Here is an 18,733-nt window from a genome sequence, read left to right on the forward strand (position 1 = left end):
CTGTTTGGAGTCAAAGCTGATTACCAAGGTCATTAGCATTTGACTTTGAAGAAGCTCACAGAGGTGTGACAGAGTAGCAGGTAAGGGCAACAGACTATTTTGTGAAATACAGAAGTCATCTCCAGATACCTTCCTTTTCAGTCTGTCAAGTGCAAATTTATTATGCCAGGTAAAATTCTTTTAAATCAAGAGCCAAAAATGTAAGGGTACTGACAGGAGGCATCTTTACATGCAGGAAACCCATAGATCTCCCAGATTTACATTGCATTTTAATGCCTGTGGCTCTCAGCTAGCCAACAAAATGAGGAAGGTGTCCCCTCCTCTTCCTGATTGGGTGCAATGTAGATGGGGAAAATTCTTCATTTTGCACAAGAAAGGGATTGCCTAACCATTGCAGCCCATTTTTTCAGTCACAGTTTTCAAGTATCGTTAGTAGAACACAGAAAAGCTTTGCAAAGAGGACATGTGCAATGTGCAAGTACAAAGCAATTATAGATTGGCTAGCAACACAAAATACTGCTAGGAATTTATCAACAACTCAGACAAGCATCATGCTTACCATCCCTAGAAGACATCTGAGGATTCATTGGTGGCCAGGAAAGCATCAGTCACATGGGGAAGGTCTGGCCTCTGAGGATCCCTGGGATGCAGCCTCTCAGTTGCTGGGTTTCTCCCATTTCCCAGGTCACTTGACACTCTGACAGCCCTATCAATTACTAGCACTGGGGTTTTTCATTTCAGGATTTTACACCTTTCCAAGTTGAGGTTTATCCCTTTGAATCCTTCACCATCTAAAAAACACATCTCAACAAGCTTAGTCCTGTGTGTGATTTTTCCTATTTTTGTGCAGACTTTCTTACACTTGTTTCAGCAATTGCAGCCCAGGGGACAAAGGGAGCTGCAGAGGGTCAGGGCCTCTGGAGGTGGGTTCTGGTTTGCATAAAAAGAGGTACATATTTAATGCCACAATTTGGGGAGGAGCAGAAAGGTGAAAGGGAAATGTATGAACAGTATAACATGATATAAAATCACAGCTGATGTTTGTGTGGCATCTCCCAGCAGCAGGAGTTTTGGTAGGTCCTGAGGGCACTCAAGAGGAGAAGAGGAGGAGATAGTGTGACAGACAGTTTTGCATGGAGGACTACAGCAAAGACCTGTTTTATACCTGAAGTTAGCTTTTCCTGGGGATTGGAGCCTGGCTGCAGAGAATAACTACCCACAGTGCCAAAGCAATCAGCAATCCACCGGATGAATGATGTCTCCCTTTAAGTACTGAAAAAAAAAAAAAAAAAGAAAAAAAAGTATGATTTAGGATCAGAGTGAAGCAAAAAAGTCCAGGCTACTCCAGGTGTGTGGTTTACCTCATGGTTGTGGAGACCAGGCTTTTTGGATGTTGAATGACAATGAAGACTAGAAGTGTCATGGACTCAAGTGGAGGAGGAAACGTCAGGGACACAGACATTTGACATGGAGGACAATGACAAGCACACACTAACTCATCCTCTACATTAAGGACATGACCAGAGGGGCCCTGCATGCCAAGGGTATTTCGTAGGCTTTAAATACCTGCCAGAGCAGTATGCAATTGCTACCTCTTCCACCCCAAAGACTGCAGACAACCATATGGGCATAAACACACACAGACACACATGAATACATTGCTCATCCATCCAGAATATCTGGGCACTGGCACTATGTGCTTACCATCATGAGCATGGGAAGTAACTTGATCAGCAGACAGCCTGAGCCTGGAGCCATGGCTAGACATGGAGATTCTCCTTAGAAATTTGCAAGGCCAACAGCCCATCTTGCATCTTGGTGAAACTCCTTATCTGGATGTTCTTACAGCACACATGTCATGAGTGTTTGCATCCATTTCCATACTTCTGTACTGTACCCTGAGGTTTGATCACTGCAGTCCAGAAATGATAGGCTGCAGCATCACAGGATTTGTGGCAGTTTCACAGCAGCTTTGTCTGATGCTAAAATATATCTCTGTCCTTCAGAGATCTCCTTATCTTCCTATTAATGTAGCTAATCTCTGGTGTCTGTGTGAGTTCTGTGTTTCTTGCTGGCTGTGGAAGAATGGGATGAAAACAAACAAAACTTTTGCCTCTAATTAAAAAACAGTAGCACTTCAGGTGGCCAATCACAGTTTATTTCAAGTTATCTGTAGGAAGATGAGTCAAATCAATGCACCATAGGGTGGCAATCTGTGAGAAAACAGGATGAAGATATTTCCATTTTACTCAGGGCAAATGAGTCACTCAGGTCAGGCTATAACTGTGCCTTCAAATCTGTGCCCAAGAGAGATGAACTGAATCAGAGGGGGAAACTGTTGCATTCTGGTATGCCTTTTGGCCAAGAATATGGTTTTACTGGAAAATGGCTCCATCGGTCAGACCTTCCCCCAGCTACAATATCAAAACCAAGCTTCAGGATGCACCTTAGTCAAAGCTGGAGTGTTCCCTGGAGAGGTATGATTGAACATGGATGATGCTTGGAGGGAGAAGAAACACCTCCCCACTGAGTACCACAGCCTCAGCTGCTGGCAAGTGCAGGGTATGCCTGTAGTGGTATTAGGAACTGTGCCAGGCACGGGGGTGGATCTGGGTTTCTGCACCACAGTAATTCCACAGCCCTGCTTCTCCATCCCTGCTGTGGCAGTAGCACTGCAGGGTCCTGCACCTACAGGCTGACTGCAGCAAGGTGGGCACCTGATGGGCTTCCCAAAACACTTTATGACCAGATGGGTGAAGGCTTCTTCGTTTCTGTTGTGAGGCAGAACTGCTTACTCATGGCCAATGCATGCAGGTGTCTGAACCTACAGACTCCTGCTGTGTGCCGGGGCTGCATGAGCTCCCTCTCAGGCAGCATTTGTGTCCTTTTGCCATGTGCTAGCTTTTACCCAAGGCCAGCTCTTCCTTCCCGTTCCACCTGAGCTATGCTACATAATGCCAACACTCCAAAGGAACAGTACTTCCAGCACCTCTTCACCATTGTTTTGCAGTTGCAGCAAGTACAACATAGAGTCTTTCCAGCTACCACATGTTATGTGGTACAGGAAATCATCTTGTTTTGACCAATTAGCTAGAAGGGAAAGTGTGTGCTTTTGGTGTGCAGTCTGATTGTTCCCATCAAAATACGAGCGAATATCTATAACTTCTGTTGTTGATCAGTTGTGATAACTACAGGAGGCTTGTAGGTCTAAAAGAGAGAAAAGAGGCATTGTTGTCTGGGCCATATAATGCAGTTCAGTGGTTTTGCACTGAGCTCACCATCTAGTCCATAAAGTTTGTGTTTATTTACCCCGAGAGTCTGGGTTTTCTAAAAGAAACAGAAATGCTTCCATAGTGTACTTTGAGTCTCATCCTTTTTCCTCTTCTCTTCACTTTCCTCTCCCTTTTATTCAAAGGATGAGAAGAATCAGGTGTTGATTACAAATGCTTGGCTGCAGATGGTGAGTAACCTGTGTCAATAGAGGAAAAAAACCTTTCTAATATAATGCTGAATGTGATTTCTTCCATGAAAAGCAAGATTTCTGTCTTTTAACTGTCTATTGCTGTCTATAATGTAAAACAAGCAGGAATTTTGAGCCCTTTGAAATTTCTCTAGTGCTCCTTTTAACATTGAAAATGAAAAGCAAGTAATCCTTTGGGCAGACCTGTTGACCTTTAAAGGGTGAAAACTGTATTGTAGGTCAGTGAATATATGGATCTAGTAAGAGTCCCACTGGAGTTGAAAAAGAGATTCTTCAAGGGACTCAAGGCCCTTTCTAAGGACAATGATGGGTGCTTGCTGTCAAGGAGCCAGACATCCATTAAGACCTGGGCAACCCTCACTCACAGTTTCTGAGAAAATCTCCACCTCTGCCTGGAACAGGGAGCCATGGGTACCACCATGGAGGGAAGGGCACATATATCCCCAGTACTTGCCCCCAAACACAGGATTGATGCAGTCAGGCCAGACCCCATGGAGATGCTAAAGCTGGGTGGTGGGGAAGCCAGGGATCGCAAGCAGCCCCATGCCGCATCGTTGCTTGCAGTGCCCTGGCACGTCAGTGGGAGCGTTGCCTTCCCTGGCACTTTTCAAACCTTATCTGTAAATGTTCCTCCTTTCTCTTCTGCAACATGCTCCAGCTGAGAAGTGACCTGCACTGGTCATGCACGATAAGCAAAACTGATCTTTACTGAGGGCTTTGGGGAAGGGAGTTTCCCATGAGGTCTGCTACTGGCTGTGTGAGGTGAGAGATATGGCCTTATGGCGCGTAAACTGATCTCCTTAATTGCTTGCGCTCTGTAAAGAGGCAGCTCTGGAGTGAAAACTCTGTGGGAGACTTGAATGATTGAATTAATTCTGCCTTGACTTTAGCAGCCAAACACTCTCTCATGTTAATGGGTACAACTAAACAAGCTATTTCTCCCTCAGCTACCTGCTGGGATTTGCAGCAGAAATCAGCTGTTTTCTATTACAAAAACCCAGACCAGGCTACAGGACTACAGGATTGACAGGACAGAGCCTGTGGGTGCCCCATTCCTTGTACATGTGTTCTTCACTTACAGCACCAATAACTGTTTCCCTTGCAGCCCTCTCATAGAGCTTTGCTATCAGTCACAAGGTTCAGCACAAAAGCTGTGCCTGCACCTTTCTGGAATTAACTGTTTGTGTTGGGCTGGAGAAGGGATCAGATGTAATCCATCAGGATATAAAGTTCACTTGCCTATCTCTCATAACCATGTAGTTGTTAAAAGAATCACTCAACCTTTGTAACAGATTAAATTATTTCCACCAAAAAGGGACTCTCAGACCACGATCCATGTGCATGGCCTGTGGCAGTGCCTACTGCTATAGTGTTTCTGCCAGTCTAACAGAAAAGGTTTGGGATGTCTGGCTTCAGTTTGTAAGGTGAGGATGTAGACACTACATTAAAATATAGCTCACGGCATGCAGTAAATACAGTGTGGATTACTCACTCTACATGCTAACCTTTCTTAATAATTAAAAGCTGAGCATTAAAATATTATCACACGACTGCTATTGCTACTGGCAAAATCCATTCTGTTCCCATAATGCTCTAGACAATTTAGAAGAGTTTTATCAGCTCGTATAATCTGATGTATGTATTTGCCAACAGTACTGGGTTGACGTTTACTTGTCTTGGGATCAGTATGAATACCCAGGGGTGCAGAACTTGCGGTTTCCAGCTGACCAGATTTGGGTACCAGACATTCTTCTGTATAACAGGTAAGCAAGATGCATCACTGCTGGTGGGAGCCTAAATCAGCCATGCTTCACTGATATTCTAGGGGTTTTGGCACCTGAGGATTTGGCTGTTACTCTTGAAGCAATAACAAATTAAGCAAACAAGTCCCAACTAATAGCCAATCTTAAGTCTTCCTTGCTATAGCTCTGCAGATTTCTTTGTTACATTTTCCTAGTGAACAGAGGGAAAAAAAAATCCATATTCTCCTTATAATTACCATGTCTCTCCCAGAAAAATATATCTGCCTTAGTGTTCCTGCCTGAACTAAAAGGATTTTCATCTCATTTTCGTCATCAATGATATTTTATAAATCTCTGCATCATTCCTTTTCCCCTCTGAACACTCTCTAATCTGTTTTTTCTCCTCCAGAGCTGAATTCAGCTCCCTAGCCAGCACTTTTGCAGCACTGAATGGAGTGGAAACTCTACAGACAGATGTTTCCTTAATGCTTTCCAGGAGGAGGGGATTTTGGATTTTCTCTTACATTTTACTTTTATACTTATTTTATGATCTATCACAAACCCCAGATGTTGTACTTCAGCATCCTGTTTTACTAGATTTCCACTGATCGGTCTTTCTCTCACAGTTTTTTAAGTGTAATGTTTTCTAATCATCCAGACTGAATTTCATTCTCTTGGTTTCCCCAGTCACCAAGATCCATTTTCCATTCCATGCCCTCACTACATGATATACAAAGAAAGCTTGGTGTAACCTGGATTCTTTAAGTGTTAATTCATCTTTACTCGTTCTATAGCGTCTCCCTATTACTTTTCAGTCTCTAAAAATGATGCACTTAGCCTGGTCCATATTACTGTAGTTTGTTTATAAGAACATAAAGGCAAAGGCTTTATGAAGTTCAGGTATATCACCTGCCACCTCTCAGTTAACAAGAAAATTAGACTGATTTGATGCAGTCAGCCCTTGATAAATTTATGCCATCTGTTTTCACCTCATTATCTTTAAAGTTAGACCGATGTGTCTATAATTTCACATTTAAAAAAAATACCAGAATTCTCTTTGATCTTCCCCAATTCAGCCCTTCCCAGTTCTCCACGAGCTCTCACAGCCAATTGTTAATGCTTCAGTCCTTTCAGTTCTCGAGTAAATTCCATCAGCCCGGCCAACTGGAATCTGTTTTATCTACACTTCTTTAACCTATGCCTCCCCTGTTCTGCCTTGGACTCCTGCTACTATGTGAGAACACAATTGTGGTGAGCCACATATTGGAAGATGGAAGCACAGAGGGTACAGGACACCACAGGTCTCTGCACCCTATTGTTTTCTTTTCTTCCACAGCAAGTAATTGATCTATACAATCCTTTGACTTTTCCTTGTTTCCTTGCATTTATAAAAACCTTTCTTGCAGCCTTTTATGGTTTTTTGATAGTTATCACTCATACTACACATAACCTTTCCAGTTTTATCCCCTTTGTTTTGTGCAGGGGATGACACTGAAGACTCAGATATGAAGAGTGAGCAGGTCACAGGAGGAACAGAGGATCTAAAATTTCCATGTCCATTTGTGAGACAGGGTGTGTGAGATGGTGCAGCCATGCAACATAGACCTACACATAGCCATGACAGACAAGGCTTTACAGGATCAGCCAGGGCAACCCTCTTGTCAAGAGACCCTGGGGAGTAACCTGCTCCCTTGAAGAATTGTTGTTCTTGCCTACCTTATTACTCCCTTATTTTTCTCAGAATTGCCAGAATCCTAAAAAAAATATCTTTTCTTGGTCCCTTTCACCTGGTTTCTGGCCTCAAAGTCTCAGCGAATCTCTTGGCACAAGCCCCAGATCTAAACCAACTTCTTCCCAGTGTCTTCCTCCATTGCTTGAAGCAAACCCTTGGATTGCATAATTGTTGGTTCAGGCCACCATTCCTCTTACAACAGGTATCTGGGTAATCAATAACTTGATTGACACTGTGAGCTCCCTGATTCAGGTAACAGCCCCAGAAGATCCTCATCCTCCTGACTGTCCACTTTTTGGATACAGCTACTGTGACACTTTTGCTCCTTTCACTTCTGCCTTTGCTGACAGACACCCAACATCTCTAACCTCTCACTTTTTTTGAGGACATTGTAGCATGCAACAAACATGCCTGGGTGCAGGTCAAAAGTGTCTATGAGAAGCCAAGATATTGATTGAGGATGGACTCTTCACTCAGGCATAGGACCTTAATTCAGATATTCTATGTATTTAATTCAGCTGAAAGATTATGTTGATGGTTACTAAATCGTAACTCAGACATCAGCTTGCTTTCTCTCTGCTTTGTTTTTACTGTGTTATAGTGCGGATGAAAGATTTGATGCGACATTTCACACAAACGTCCTGGTGAATTACTCTGGATCCTGCCAATATATTCCTCCAGGTAGGGCACCAAGAGCCTTTATTTGCTTTATATCAATATGTAGCTTTGAATAAGTACAAGCATTTTTCCTTTATAAATTAAACCAAAGTCTTTAGAAGCAGTCTATGGAAATTTTGCACACCATGTAATCATGGAACAGACCACTGAAAAAATTTACGTCTATTATTAGCACTTTCCACTTCACAAATCAATAAATCACTTTTCTGAGCAGTTTTCTTAGAGTATTCAGAGACCCAACTGAACTGTCATCTAAAGCAAAGTGGTGTGCACACCCACATCATGTTTCATATGCAATCCAATTAGTTCTGTCTTGAAAGTGGAGAGGCATGTGGCTGCAGGAGAACCTGAGACTAGTAGTCCTTCTGCAGTGAAGTCCTCCCTTCCAGGCTGAGGCTACAACTCCAGGTGAAAACTGAGACTGGTCTCATCCAGCCAGACCTGAGTCACAGCCCACTTTCCATCTGTAGTGCCAATTCATGGCCTGTAAGTCCTATCAGCCAGGATCTACCAGCTAATTCATAGGCTTATTCCCACAGTTGCCGACTCTGGTGGACAAGAAATTTCCAAATTTTATGTCACAGCTGCTGGCAGGCTGACCCCAAGCTTGTCCACAGAGCCCACCAGGGAACAAACAGGTCTGCCCTGGTAACTGGTCTTCTGTTGATCCCTATTCTTGAGATCCCTTGAAGCATTCCTGTGGCTTCACTGGGACAGACACATGTGTAAGGTTGCTCTTTAGGGAGAGAATAAAATTGGTATGTACCAGAGCAGAGTCTTCTCCATCCCTCCACCTAGGGAGGTAAAGCAGAAGATTCCCATACAGGCAGATCCCATGTCCTGTTCATCTCTTGGTGAGCTATGAATTATACGGTGAAGAATTTGTTACTTAAGAAGCCAAATAAAAAATAAATTGAGAAAATGTATTTATGGAAATCTGTTGTGTAAAGAACAGGAAATCCCTGTTATTGTCATTTAACTGCTGCCAAAGTTCTTTGCAAAATTTTAGAAGGAAACAGTTGATAACCATCTGAATGACTGGCAATGAGGGCTCGCAGAAGTAGCTAGATTAATCAAGACAGTGGAAAACACTGAAGAGTGGAAAAGGTGGTGTTTCCAAAGCTTCATGAAAGCTTTATTTTCTGTGCCTCTGAGAGGAGATTGTACTCACTGCTGCTCTCCATCAGAGAAAAAAGATAGGTGGAGGAAGGGAAAGAAAGGATAAGGGGACAGCTGTCCACTGTTATGCAAAGGAGCAGAGTCAATATCCAGGAGATACTGGATATTGACCATGATGGTGATAGTTAAACCTCCCAGAACATGAAGGAAAAAATGAAGGGAACCCTGCCACCCCCAAGCAGCAGAGTGTTTCTGCAAAGACACAGTATTGCACACACACATGGCTATGTCACAATGCCCTCAGTATTCGCAGCAGCAGGCGAAGATGGTAATAAAGGATCTCTGATTTTGAGGTTCCAGCTTCAAAAGGCATGGCTGAAGAATTTACTGCAAAACACCAAATGCTACTCAGTTAGGTGACTCTACAGCTGGGATTCATGTTATCTGGTGGTTTAGAGTGCACACAGAAACAACTGCTGCAAACAGGTAGGCTAACTACAGCATTGGTTATAATTTTTATGATGCAGAAGCTACCTCTCCTTCACACAGTGCCTCTGAACTCACCCACACACAGTGAGCTGGTGAGGCATGGTTGCAGGTCCACAGGGATGCAGAGGTGACCCATGTGCTTTGCCTCCAGCTGCCAGCAATACAGGCTGTGCAGATCATCTTCCCTGCTCTGCAAGGCCTACATGCTGCTGAATGGCTGGGGAAGTGCCATAGCTACAGTTGTGGTCTCCAAAAGAAAGTCTGGAGCAATTTTTTTTCTCTCATCAGAATAACCACTACAAAGAAAAAATGACCAGCCAGCATTTGGGTACAGGCTGGGCTGCTACTGAGTGGCCAGAGCATCTTGCGCAACCTATCTCAAGGATGCAGTGAAAGAGAGAGGGATCTTCATAGCAAGGGAGGTTATTCCACTCATGGCAGCATCTTCCATTGTGCTACCTATTTGGTTACCCCATGACTACATCACACAGACTTTTGAAGAAGACAGTTGCTCACAATCAACTGGAGAGATAATAGTAGAGATGAATTGCACCCTGCACATACTTGATTCTGACTTATTTCTATCCACAGGCATTTTGAAGAGCACATGTTACATTGACGTCCGCTGGTTCCCCTTTGATGTGCAGAAATGTGATTTGAAGTTTGGCTCCTGGACTCACAGTGGCTGGTTGATTGACCTGCAGATGCTGGAGGCTGATGTTTCCAACTACATCTCAAACGGCGAATGGGATTTAGTGGGTAAATCGGCTCGCCTAAAAATTCTCATTTGTTTGATTTTCAAAGGCAAACCCCAAACATATAGAGATGATCAATCCCACTGGAACATGAAATGCAGGTATGAAAAGTTTCTATGTAAGAGGCAGGAAAAAAAATAATCATAGACAACCTTTCGGACACATTCATTGAACTGTGACAGAAAACATTGTGTTCTGGGGCAATTGCCTTCAACTGAGTACATAAATGAAATCTACTGGTCCTAATGCATCTGTGCAGTTTGTCAGTACTAAACTTAGATGTGTCTCATGTAGGTGTGTGGAACACTGCTGTCACATCTACTTTAACACGTCAGCCAAAAATTGATTGGTGTAAAAAACACTGTTTCATCAAAACTGGGCTTTTACGGAGATTAGTGTCTCTCACCCAGAAAACCATAAAAGTGTCTAGAAATTCATAATAACAGCAAACAATTGCAGTTCAGTATGTCTCTCTTCTGTGCTTTGGAAGATAACTGTATTAATAGGAATCTATGCACAGAAAAAGTTATTTGGAGTAAGCTCCTAGTGAGCTATTTTGAACTCTTTTATGTAGCTAAATCAGAAACAATGCCATGGAAATGTATAGAGCTTAGCCACCTTAATGAGACGTTGCAGAAGGACATTTCATCTTCTAGTGTGCATATGCAGATAAGGAAATAACTGTCACTGACCAACTGTATGCAGTAGTTTTACCATTCAGGGCATCTGAGAAATAATACAGTAAGAAACATAATCAGCATTCAGTTTCTTGAGAAGCTGACGAACTCTGTAGGGAAGTCCTTCTAAACTCCATTTCAGAGCACCCATGACTTCCCAGTGCTCCTTTAAGTGGTTATTTCTGACCAACAGCTATGCATATCTGATTAAGAGACTTACCTGTCCTTTATCTGCCTTCAGCCCTGATCGGGGCTAGACAAAACAGGCCCTTACCTCACTCATACTGCAAAAGCTTTATGTAAGTCTCAGGCAAGCTATGGCTATATCCTTCATGGAGACTTTGTGATGCTCCTGTGCAAATGTACACATTTTCTGACAAGTGCACAGAAACAAAAAAGAGGTGGTAAGTGGTGGCATGAAAGATATGACATGCTGAGTTCTTCCAGATGTCCTGACATTTCTTGAGGTGCAGAAATGCCTGCCACACAGGATCTCTGACAGTCTAGTACAGCTAGATCACTGTGGCCAACTCTGCCATTCAGCTACACTGGACTATGTCTCTTAACCTCCAAAAATAACAGACTTCAAGCTTAAATGGGTATTTTTTTTTTTAATTAAGCCATATCCTGTTTGATTTTCCTGACAAAACAAAACAAATGTGTGTAAGAAAATAACAGAAAAATAAGAACTGGTGGTATTTGCTGTACAGAAAATCTGCTGCATGGGCTGGTGAATGTGACATTGGCTGTTTGTCACCATTCCCTTAATGCAAGAAGTTAGAACGCACATATTACTGAGTTAATCTTTGGTCACTGCTTCCAAATCTTTCATTGTTGAGGTTGAGATGCTCAGAACCATATTCATCTGGCCTATATGAACTTTCTTGGGTAAGACAGGTTCTAATGATTCATAAGGCATGGAAATAAACCCTGGAAAACACAGAATGTGGATTAGGAACAGCAAACACCTTGCACTGCTACCTCAGACACTGTTGAAGACACTGACACACAAAGAGTTGCATTGTCTCATTCACCCCCATAATGATGTATTTCAGCTTTCAAAGAACATTGAACTGCAGCACTTTGTCCTTTGTCCCCTTCAATCTATTAATCCATACATGCATCTTCGGCCACAAATGTTAGAAATTTTTTTTGTCAGGTAATTGATTTGGAGGTGTCTTTTCTCCCTTACCAATTGCCATAGGACTCTTCAAAGAACTCTTCAAGATACAATGTGTAGGTGTAGTGGACGCGCCACACGTTAGTTTATAAACCATCAGTTCTTGGCCTATTCCAAAGGGATGCACATCTCCTCACTGCTTTGATCTCCCTCTCTGTAGGTGTCCCAGGAAAGAGGAATGAGATGTACTATGAATGCTGTAAAGAACCATACCCAGATGTGACATACACCATCACCATGCGCCGACGCACCCTCTACTATGGCTTAAACCTACTCATTCCCTGTGTTCTCATATCTGGCTTGGCACTGCTTGTTTTCCTTTTGCCAGCTGATTCAGGGGAGAAGATTTCTTTAGGTAAGTGCTAAAGCATTTATTTCTTTTGTAAGCACTTGCTATAAAATAGAGAATAAACACATTGGGGAGCTTGATAAATATAGATTTCCCTGGAGGAGCAATAGAAGCATTTGTTCGGTTGCAGAAAGCAGAGTAACAGCTTTCAGTATGGCATTCACACATTCTGTGCTAAACACTTCTAAAATCTTTTAGATTGTACTCTGGGAAGAGGCAGAACTGTTCACTGGCATAGGAAGCAGTGGTAGTAATCTGTTGTCCCTGTTGGTTTTTACTTCAGTCTGTCTCAATGCAGTTCACAGCTATTAACTCTGTTTTTCACATAGGATATACAAAGGCACAGGAGAAGGGTTGTGAGCAGCAGCAGTAGTATCTGGGCATTGGCTTTTCACCTTCCAAGATTAGGAACCAAATCACTTAAGCCATGAGTCCCTCATGAACACAGAACAGGGACATCCAAGGAAGGGCTAAATGAGATTTACTGTTATGTCTGTTGATAAAGGGGGGAGGCATGCTTCCAAGAGAAGATAGGGAAGAGCTGGAAATGCACAAGACTGACCCAGGCAAGACCTTAAGATTTTCATGCATATTTAATGGTAATTGTGAACAATTCTGATCAGGGAAGAGATATTTATATCATATGAAGTGCCCTTGGTATTAGTAGAATAATCAGTGATCTGAGTATCCTGCCTTACAAGAAGTAAAACACAGGCTATGTGGGATAGAATTCCTCTCTATGAAATGCAGAATTAAGACAAGAGAAGAAGTTATTTGAGCTGTAGTGCAATGTTAACACAAAAGAAGGAGGCAACATTCATGCATTGACCTTGTGTTTTCTCAGTAGCATACCAGTTAGATTTAGCAGCAGTCTTTTCAAATAGAGTAAATAAAGAACTTCTTTAAAACAGGCAGAAGCTCTTTGCAGGGTGCTATATAATATGCAACAGCCAAAAACCAGACTCATGTCTGTGCAAGTCTCTCCTAGCCCTTCATGACCCTCTGGGCTTTGTGCTATGTTTTGGAAAAGCAATGTAGTTTACCCATTTTACAAGCTTCATTTCACTCAACAGGAAAAAAAAAATCTCCATTACTGTAAGAGGAGTAAGAGTTTCAGTGTAACTGAAAAAAGTGAAAAGATGGCAGATGAAGTTCCCCCAAAAAATACTCTCACACTGTGGAAGTCCTCATAAACACTGACGGACATGAAGTAATGGGTTTGGCTTAGCTGCAGATCAGAATAAGGTTAGATTTGACAGCAAAGACATCAAAGGAGCAGCTGCATACTTCATGTTTGTCATCTTTCCCCTCCATGTTCACTCCCTGCAGGTATCACTGTCCTGCTTTCCCTGACTGTATTCATGCTGCTTGTGGCTGAGATCATGCCTGCAACTTCTGACTCAGTCCCACTAATAGGTAAGTTAATTTTCTCTGCTCTGTGCAAAATGTATGATGTTTCTTAAGTGTTGCTCAAAGCCTGTTTGAGGACTGAGCCTTTTTATTACTATAGCTTTGCATTTCAGCAATGTCAGGACTAAATCTCTGTCTGGATTTACTGTTTCCATGTATGAAAAGAGCCTACATGAGGGATACAAAAAGGCTCTGGAAATATCAGATAAACCTACAACTGCAGGGATTGAGGCGGGGACAGAATCAAATGAAAAGGAGAAAGTTTGGGTAGGCAAAGCACAAAGCCAGCAGCACCAAATGCACAGTCAGAAGTGGGAGCCTGGCTCTGGATTCATTGAGACTGTCCATAAAGTCCCTTCAACAGCACTTTGGATGAAGCTGTGTGCACAGAGAGCTTTTGAAGATCTCAGTTCTGCTGTCTGGGGCAAACTCATCTGTCTCCTTCTGCATTACCTACCCACCCTGTTGTTATGCAACTCTTCCCCACCTTCTCTGAGTTCTCTCCACTTCTCTCCACTCCAAGAACAACTTAGGATACTACAGTCAATATTCAAATATATCACTGGAGCATTTTTAAACCTTTGAAAACTGTGGGGCAGATTATCAATTGAGGAACATGGGCCAGACAAGTATTGTCACATCCTCTGTTTTCATAGGATCATCTCTTTACCTTGATCTCAAGGGGCCTCAGTTTCTCAACTGTGAACTGGAGAAAAAAATTACCTGACCTCATACTAAGGTAGAGAATAGGACAAAAGGGCATTACTCAGACAACCTCACTGTCTCACGTAAAGGGTTAAAACTTTGGACATTTACTCTGGGGAAGGAGGGTGACTGTGCAACAACACCCATAGGCAAATTGCTGACAAATGACTTGGATGTCTTACTGAAAGTCAGAAGGACTCTTGCTTCTGAGTCATACAGGAGCTTTCAAAAAACTAACAAAACCTCTCTCTGAACATATACCTAGGACTTCACAGAGGCAGAGATATTTTTAAGAGAAACTTTGTGTGTAGGGAGGAAACACAAGGCATCTTAGACCAGCATTGACATAATTTTGCTTTGTTTCATATGTAACAAAAGCCATTTGGTGTTAGTAAAGTGATGTGCTCATCTATGGCCAGTCCACTAGTTTTAACCAGACCAGTTTCTACTGATAGTCTCCTGTCATGGAATGTAGGATTTGTAGGATCTTCAATATGATCTCTGGCCCAGTTGAAAATCCTCAGAAATGTGTGTGAGAAAAAGGAAGACACTTGGACATCTTGTTCAATTTTTGGAGAATCAGCTGAGTTATCATCAGGTTACATGAATAAACATATCCTCTAATACATGTGGTTTGAGAAATATGCAAGCAATTCAATCTTCAAATAGAAAGATGCCAATTTTGCTGTTCTGCAAAAAAAGCCTCTGTCACTGGACTTCATGCACATGGGAGCACAGGTGCTCTGAAAACCTGATCTCATATACTTTAAATATTTGCATTATATCCTTAAAGTCTGGGGTTTTAAAAATGAACATTCATTGACAGCTATCTGGACCTGGATGTACACTCCCAGCTGTTGCTAGTACAAAACCACTAACACGTAACATTTTGTACCCTCTGCTTTTCTCTGCCTTCTGAACTCAGCTTTAACTACTTAACTGTAATAATATGGGAAATCCTCACAGCTGCTGTTTTGAGTGTCATTGTTGAGGAGAGCAGGAAAAACGGTCTTACATAACACTCAGAAAAGAACTAGTCTTTGACATCTGGTATATTTGCAAAGAAATGTGGGAAACATATCCTGATTCTTCCTATTTTAGGCCATTCTCCCATAACCTCAGCTTACATTTATAATAAATGAAGCACCTCTCAGTCAAAACAACCCTAAAGAGGCAGGTGGGCCAAGACACTCTCTGCAAAGTGGGTGAGCCAAGACACTCTCTGCAAAGTGGGTACCCCCTCCTTAGAACTCTCTGTTCATAAATCTGTCCAGAGTGGAGACTCTTATTCCACATTTGCAACTTCTCCACATTTCTATGTAGCCTACTGACTGCCGTATTAAATACACATTAAAAACAAGCTGACTTCTTTTATGTAAAGAGCAAATTACAAAGCTTGGCCTAGAAATCAGCAGCAGGCTGCTCAATACCTTCAAACACCAGAACTGTGCTGCTCCTCCACACTGCAGGTTGACAAGTAGAGATTTCCTTTCCACACTAAACCAGAATGTTTTTGTGCCAAGTAATGTTCAAGTTGGACAGTTGGACTGCATCTGCCCCCCTGCTCACACTCAACTTTCTTAGGGCTTGCATTCACATCAGTAACTACCTACTTCTTGCCCAGAAGCATGTCTGCTCTTGTCCTCCTGGAGTGTCTCTTTTTGGGGAACAAGATATTTCCAAAGTCCAATTGTCAGCAGCATGTATCTGTGCAAAGCAAGTCATTGCAATCTTTCAAAAGATGAATCCTGCCCTTCTCCAAACTCATCTGTGATTCTGAAAGAAGTCTGTGAACCAGAGCAAAAATGCCTGTGCTTAAAATATTAACTACTTATGGCAAATGAAATTAAATCAGACATTTCAACCCAAACCACTGAAGTCCCCTGACATCTACAAACAAAACAGTTTGCTTAGAATCCAACAAAAGCTGATTATGTGAACAAGGTTTGTTTCACTGCAAGGTCCTGGAGATCCCTCTTGGCATTTAAAATCTCTAGAGTCTAGCTCCAAAAGACTTTCAGACCACGACTATACAGCAGCAGCTGTGTCCTAAACTTACCCTTCCCATAGTGCTTAATCATGCCTCACAGAAAGTGTGTGGCTGCACTCATGATTTGACTTACTTTAAATTTCTCCTTTAAAAATACTTCTATCCAAAGTCCGTGAAAGTAGACAGTTCATTACTTGAGGAAAAGATACAGAGAAACACAGGGAACTCTAAATGGGTTACACGTGAAATTACTGATTTCAATGCACTAATCACTGGGTAAAATCATAAGATCTGTGTCATACAGCTCAGGTATGTGACAATTATTCTTTTTGCTCCTAAAACCCCATGCAATTATGCACAGATTTGTCTTGCACTATAAATGCCAGTAATTTCATGGGGATTTCATGCACCTTCCAGCCCCTGCCACAAAACAGCATCGCACCCAGTCTAGTGCATTTTGTAAGAATCCATGTCCCACTGTGTTGATTTCCTGGTTCAGTGACCAAGTTGAATTTAAACAAATACTGTTATTTCAATTAGAGCTTCTGTACAAGCTCAGGTTCTGCCCACTGAAACTAAAGGCTTAGGTAATTCATCTGAAAAGTACATTTGAGGCATTTAGATCTTGGACTTCTTTATTTCCGTGAAGACAATGTGAAAATAGCACAGGATAATCAGATCTGATCTTGGTAATGGTCATATGACTATCTCTGAAGTAAGGATGAGTTCCTTCCTTAGGCAACAGACATACGCCTGAATTCCTTTTTTTAAAAAGCACTGTGCCTCCCTGTTTGCAGTCTCCATATCTCTGACCATTTTCATTAAACTGTGTTTTCCATTTGAAAGCAGTGTTGTAATTAAATCTAGTAAATAATGCATTAGAAAGTCACTAAGGAACAAGTCCCCCCAAATCAAGACAGTTTCCTAACTACAACTCTTCCCCTTCATTACTATCTTTTGACTAGAGCCTTTATGTTTACATTTCCCCACATCTAGCAGTACCTGACAAAGCAGCAACTAGAATGCCATTCATCTTGCACTGCTGTAGGAATGTTTTCAAAAATTATGTCTCTGCATAAGCTGCTAGTCTGGACTCATGGACTTTAAAAAAATCCACTCGTAATGTTTGGTTACTACCAGAACCAGCTGTTTTTTCAGACAGACAGATTTCTACAGATTTTCAGCCCAAGCTGAAATCAGACATGGCCAAAACCTATTGCTCTGGAAACCTGAGACCAACATAGTTATGAGCATAACAAGCGTAGCTTCCTCACTTCTTTCTCCCTGCCTACAGTAACATCTCCAGATTGGGGGAAAAATTTTTGGCCACATGGCATTGAAAAGTGCAGGTTTGTTCCACTCTGCAGTGAGACACAAGCTGTGTCCTTCCTCCCCCCTCTGATTTTCAGTGCTGCAGTCTCATGACTCGTGCAACAGGGAGGCATCAAAGTTGCAACAAGCGCTGAGTTGGCTGTTCTCCCTCCTGCCCAGCCAGGGTTCTAAAGAAGTATCACTTTCAAAGTACTTGATCAAAGCAGCTAGGGCATGCTTCTGCCTAAAAGCCAAATCTTGAAATGAAATGTTTAGAAGGCCAGTCAGGTGACTCATTTCTCCCATAAACACTTTTTAGACCTTGTAGTTCAAGGCATCCCCTTGCACAAGAGAAAAGCTTAATAATTCCTGACTTTTTTTCCACACCCAAAAATCTCTGAAGTGCAGCAGTCATTATTTCCTTCCAGGTCTCTCCAAAATAATGCCATTGTTTTTTGATCAAGAATCTGTATTTTGCTCTAAAAGGAGTTTTGTAGCAGAAAATGTGGAACTCCTGAAAGCTGGCAAGTGGAGAGGGTGTTTGAAAGGGCAACATGGGGCTCATGAGTATGAGGAAATGTTGCTTCCTATGATTAACATCCATGTAATGCTTGACAACTATCAAATAGTGCACAATAAAAATTAAATTACCTTTACCTCTGGGTTAAAAAAACTTCCTTTCTTTCTCTCTGCTTTTAGTGATTTCCTCTTCCTGCTTATTTAAAAAAATCCTACTAACTTGTTGCTTATTTTCTGCTGTGTCCCCTTCTTGCGATTCTTTGTCCTGCCTGCATTACTTCAGTAAGAGTGAAGGTTTAATGCTGTAAATAAGTAGGTTTGCAGCAGATGCTTGGGGTGATTTCTTGCAGTTAGTCATACAGCAAACAAGGCTGTAATTGACTAAGACAAGGAAGCAATGTGGTGCTTTGCCTCCTCCAGGAGTTGCAGATTGGTTTAAGTTACAAGAATAAGGCATTAGTGATTCTGACTAGAGAGAGGAAAATGAGATTAATCTGCTGTTACATTTTTGGCTATCTGCTTGTACCTTCTCAGCTGCTGCCACTTTACTCTGTCTTATTTTTTTTTTCACTTTGTGCAGGGCTTTTTTCCGCCTC

At 42.0% G+C, this 18,733-nt stretch overlaps 1 protein-coding gene across 1 annotated transcript in view; it reads left to right on the forward strand.

The window, feature by feature from the left end:
• The window catches only part of LOC311203876 (neuronal acetylcholine receptor subunit alpha-7-like), a gene marked incomplete at both ends in the record, with an annotated part of 64,239 nt that overhangs the window by 32,589 nt on the left and 12,917 nt on the right, over window positions 1–18,733 (forward strand). The window contains 6 exons of the mRNA XM_084278663.1: window positions 3,416–3,460; window positions 5,135–5,244; window positions 7,557–7,636; window positions 9,833–10,000; window positions 12,014–12,208; window positions 13,532–13,618. Of these exons, the coding sequence (XP_084134789.1) occupies window positions 3,416–3,460; window positions 5,135–5,244; window positions 7,557–7,636; window positions 9,833–10,000; window positions 12,014–12,208; window positions 13,532–13,618 (685 nt within the window). The remainder of the gene's footprint in view (window positions 1–3,415; window positions 3,461–5,134; window positions 5,245–7,556; window positions 7,637–9,832; window positions 10,001–12,013; window positions 12,209–13,531; window positions 13,619–18,733) is intronic.

The sequence above is a fragment of the Gallinula chloropus genome (assembly GCF_964237585.1).
Source record: "Gallinula chloropus genome assembly, chromosome: Z".
In the NCBI taxonomy this organism is placed as follows: domain Eukaryota; kingdom Metazoa; phylum Chordata; class Aves; order Gruiformes; family Rallidae; genus Gallinula; species Gallinula chloropus.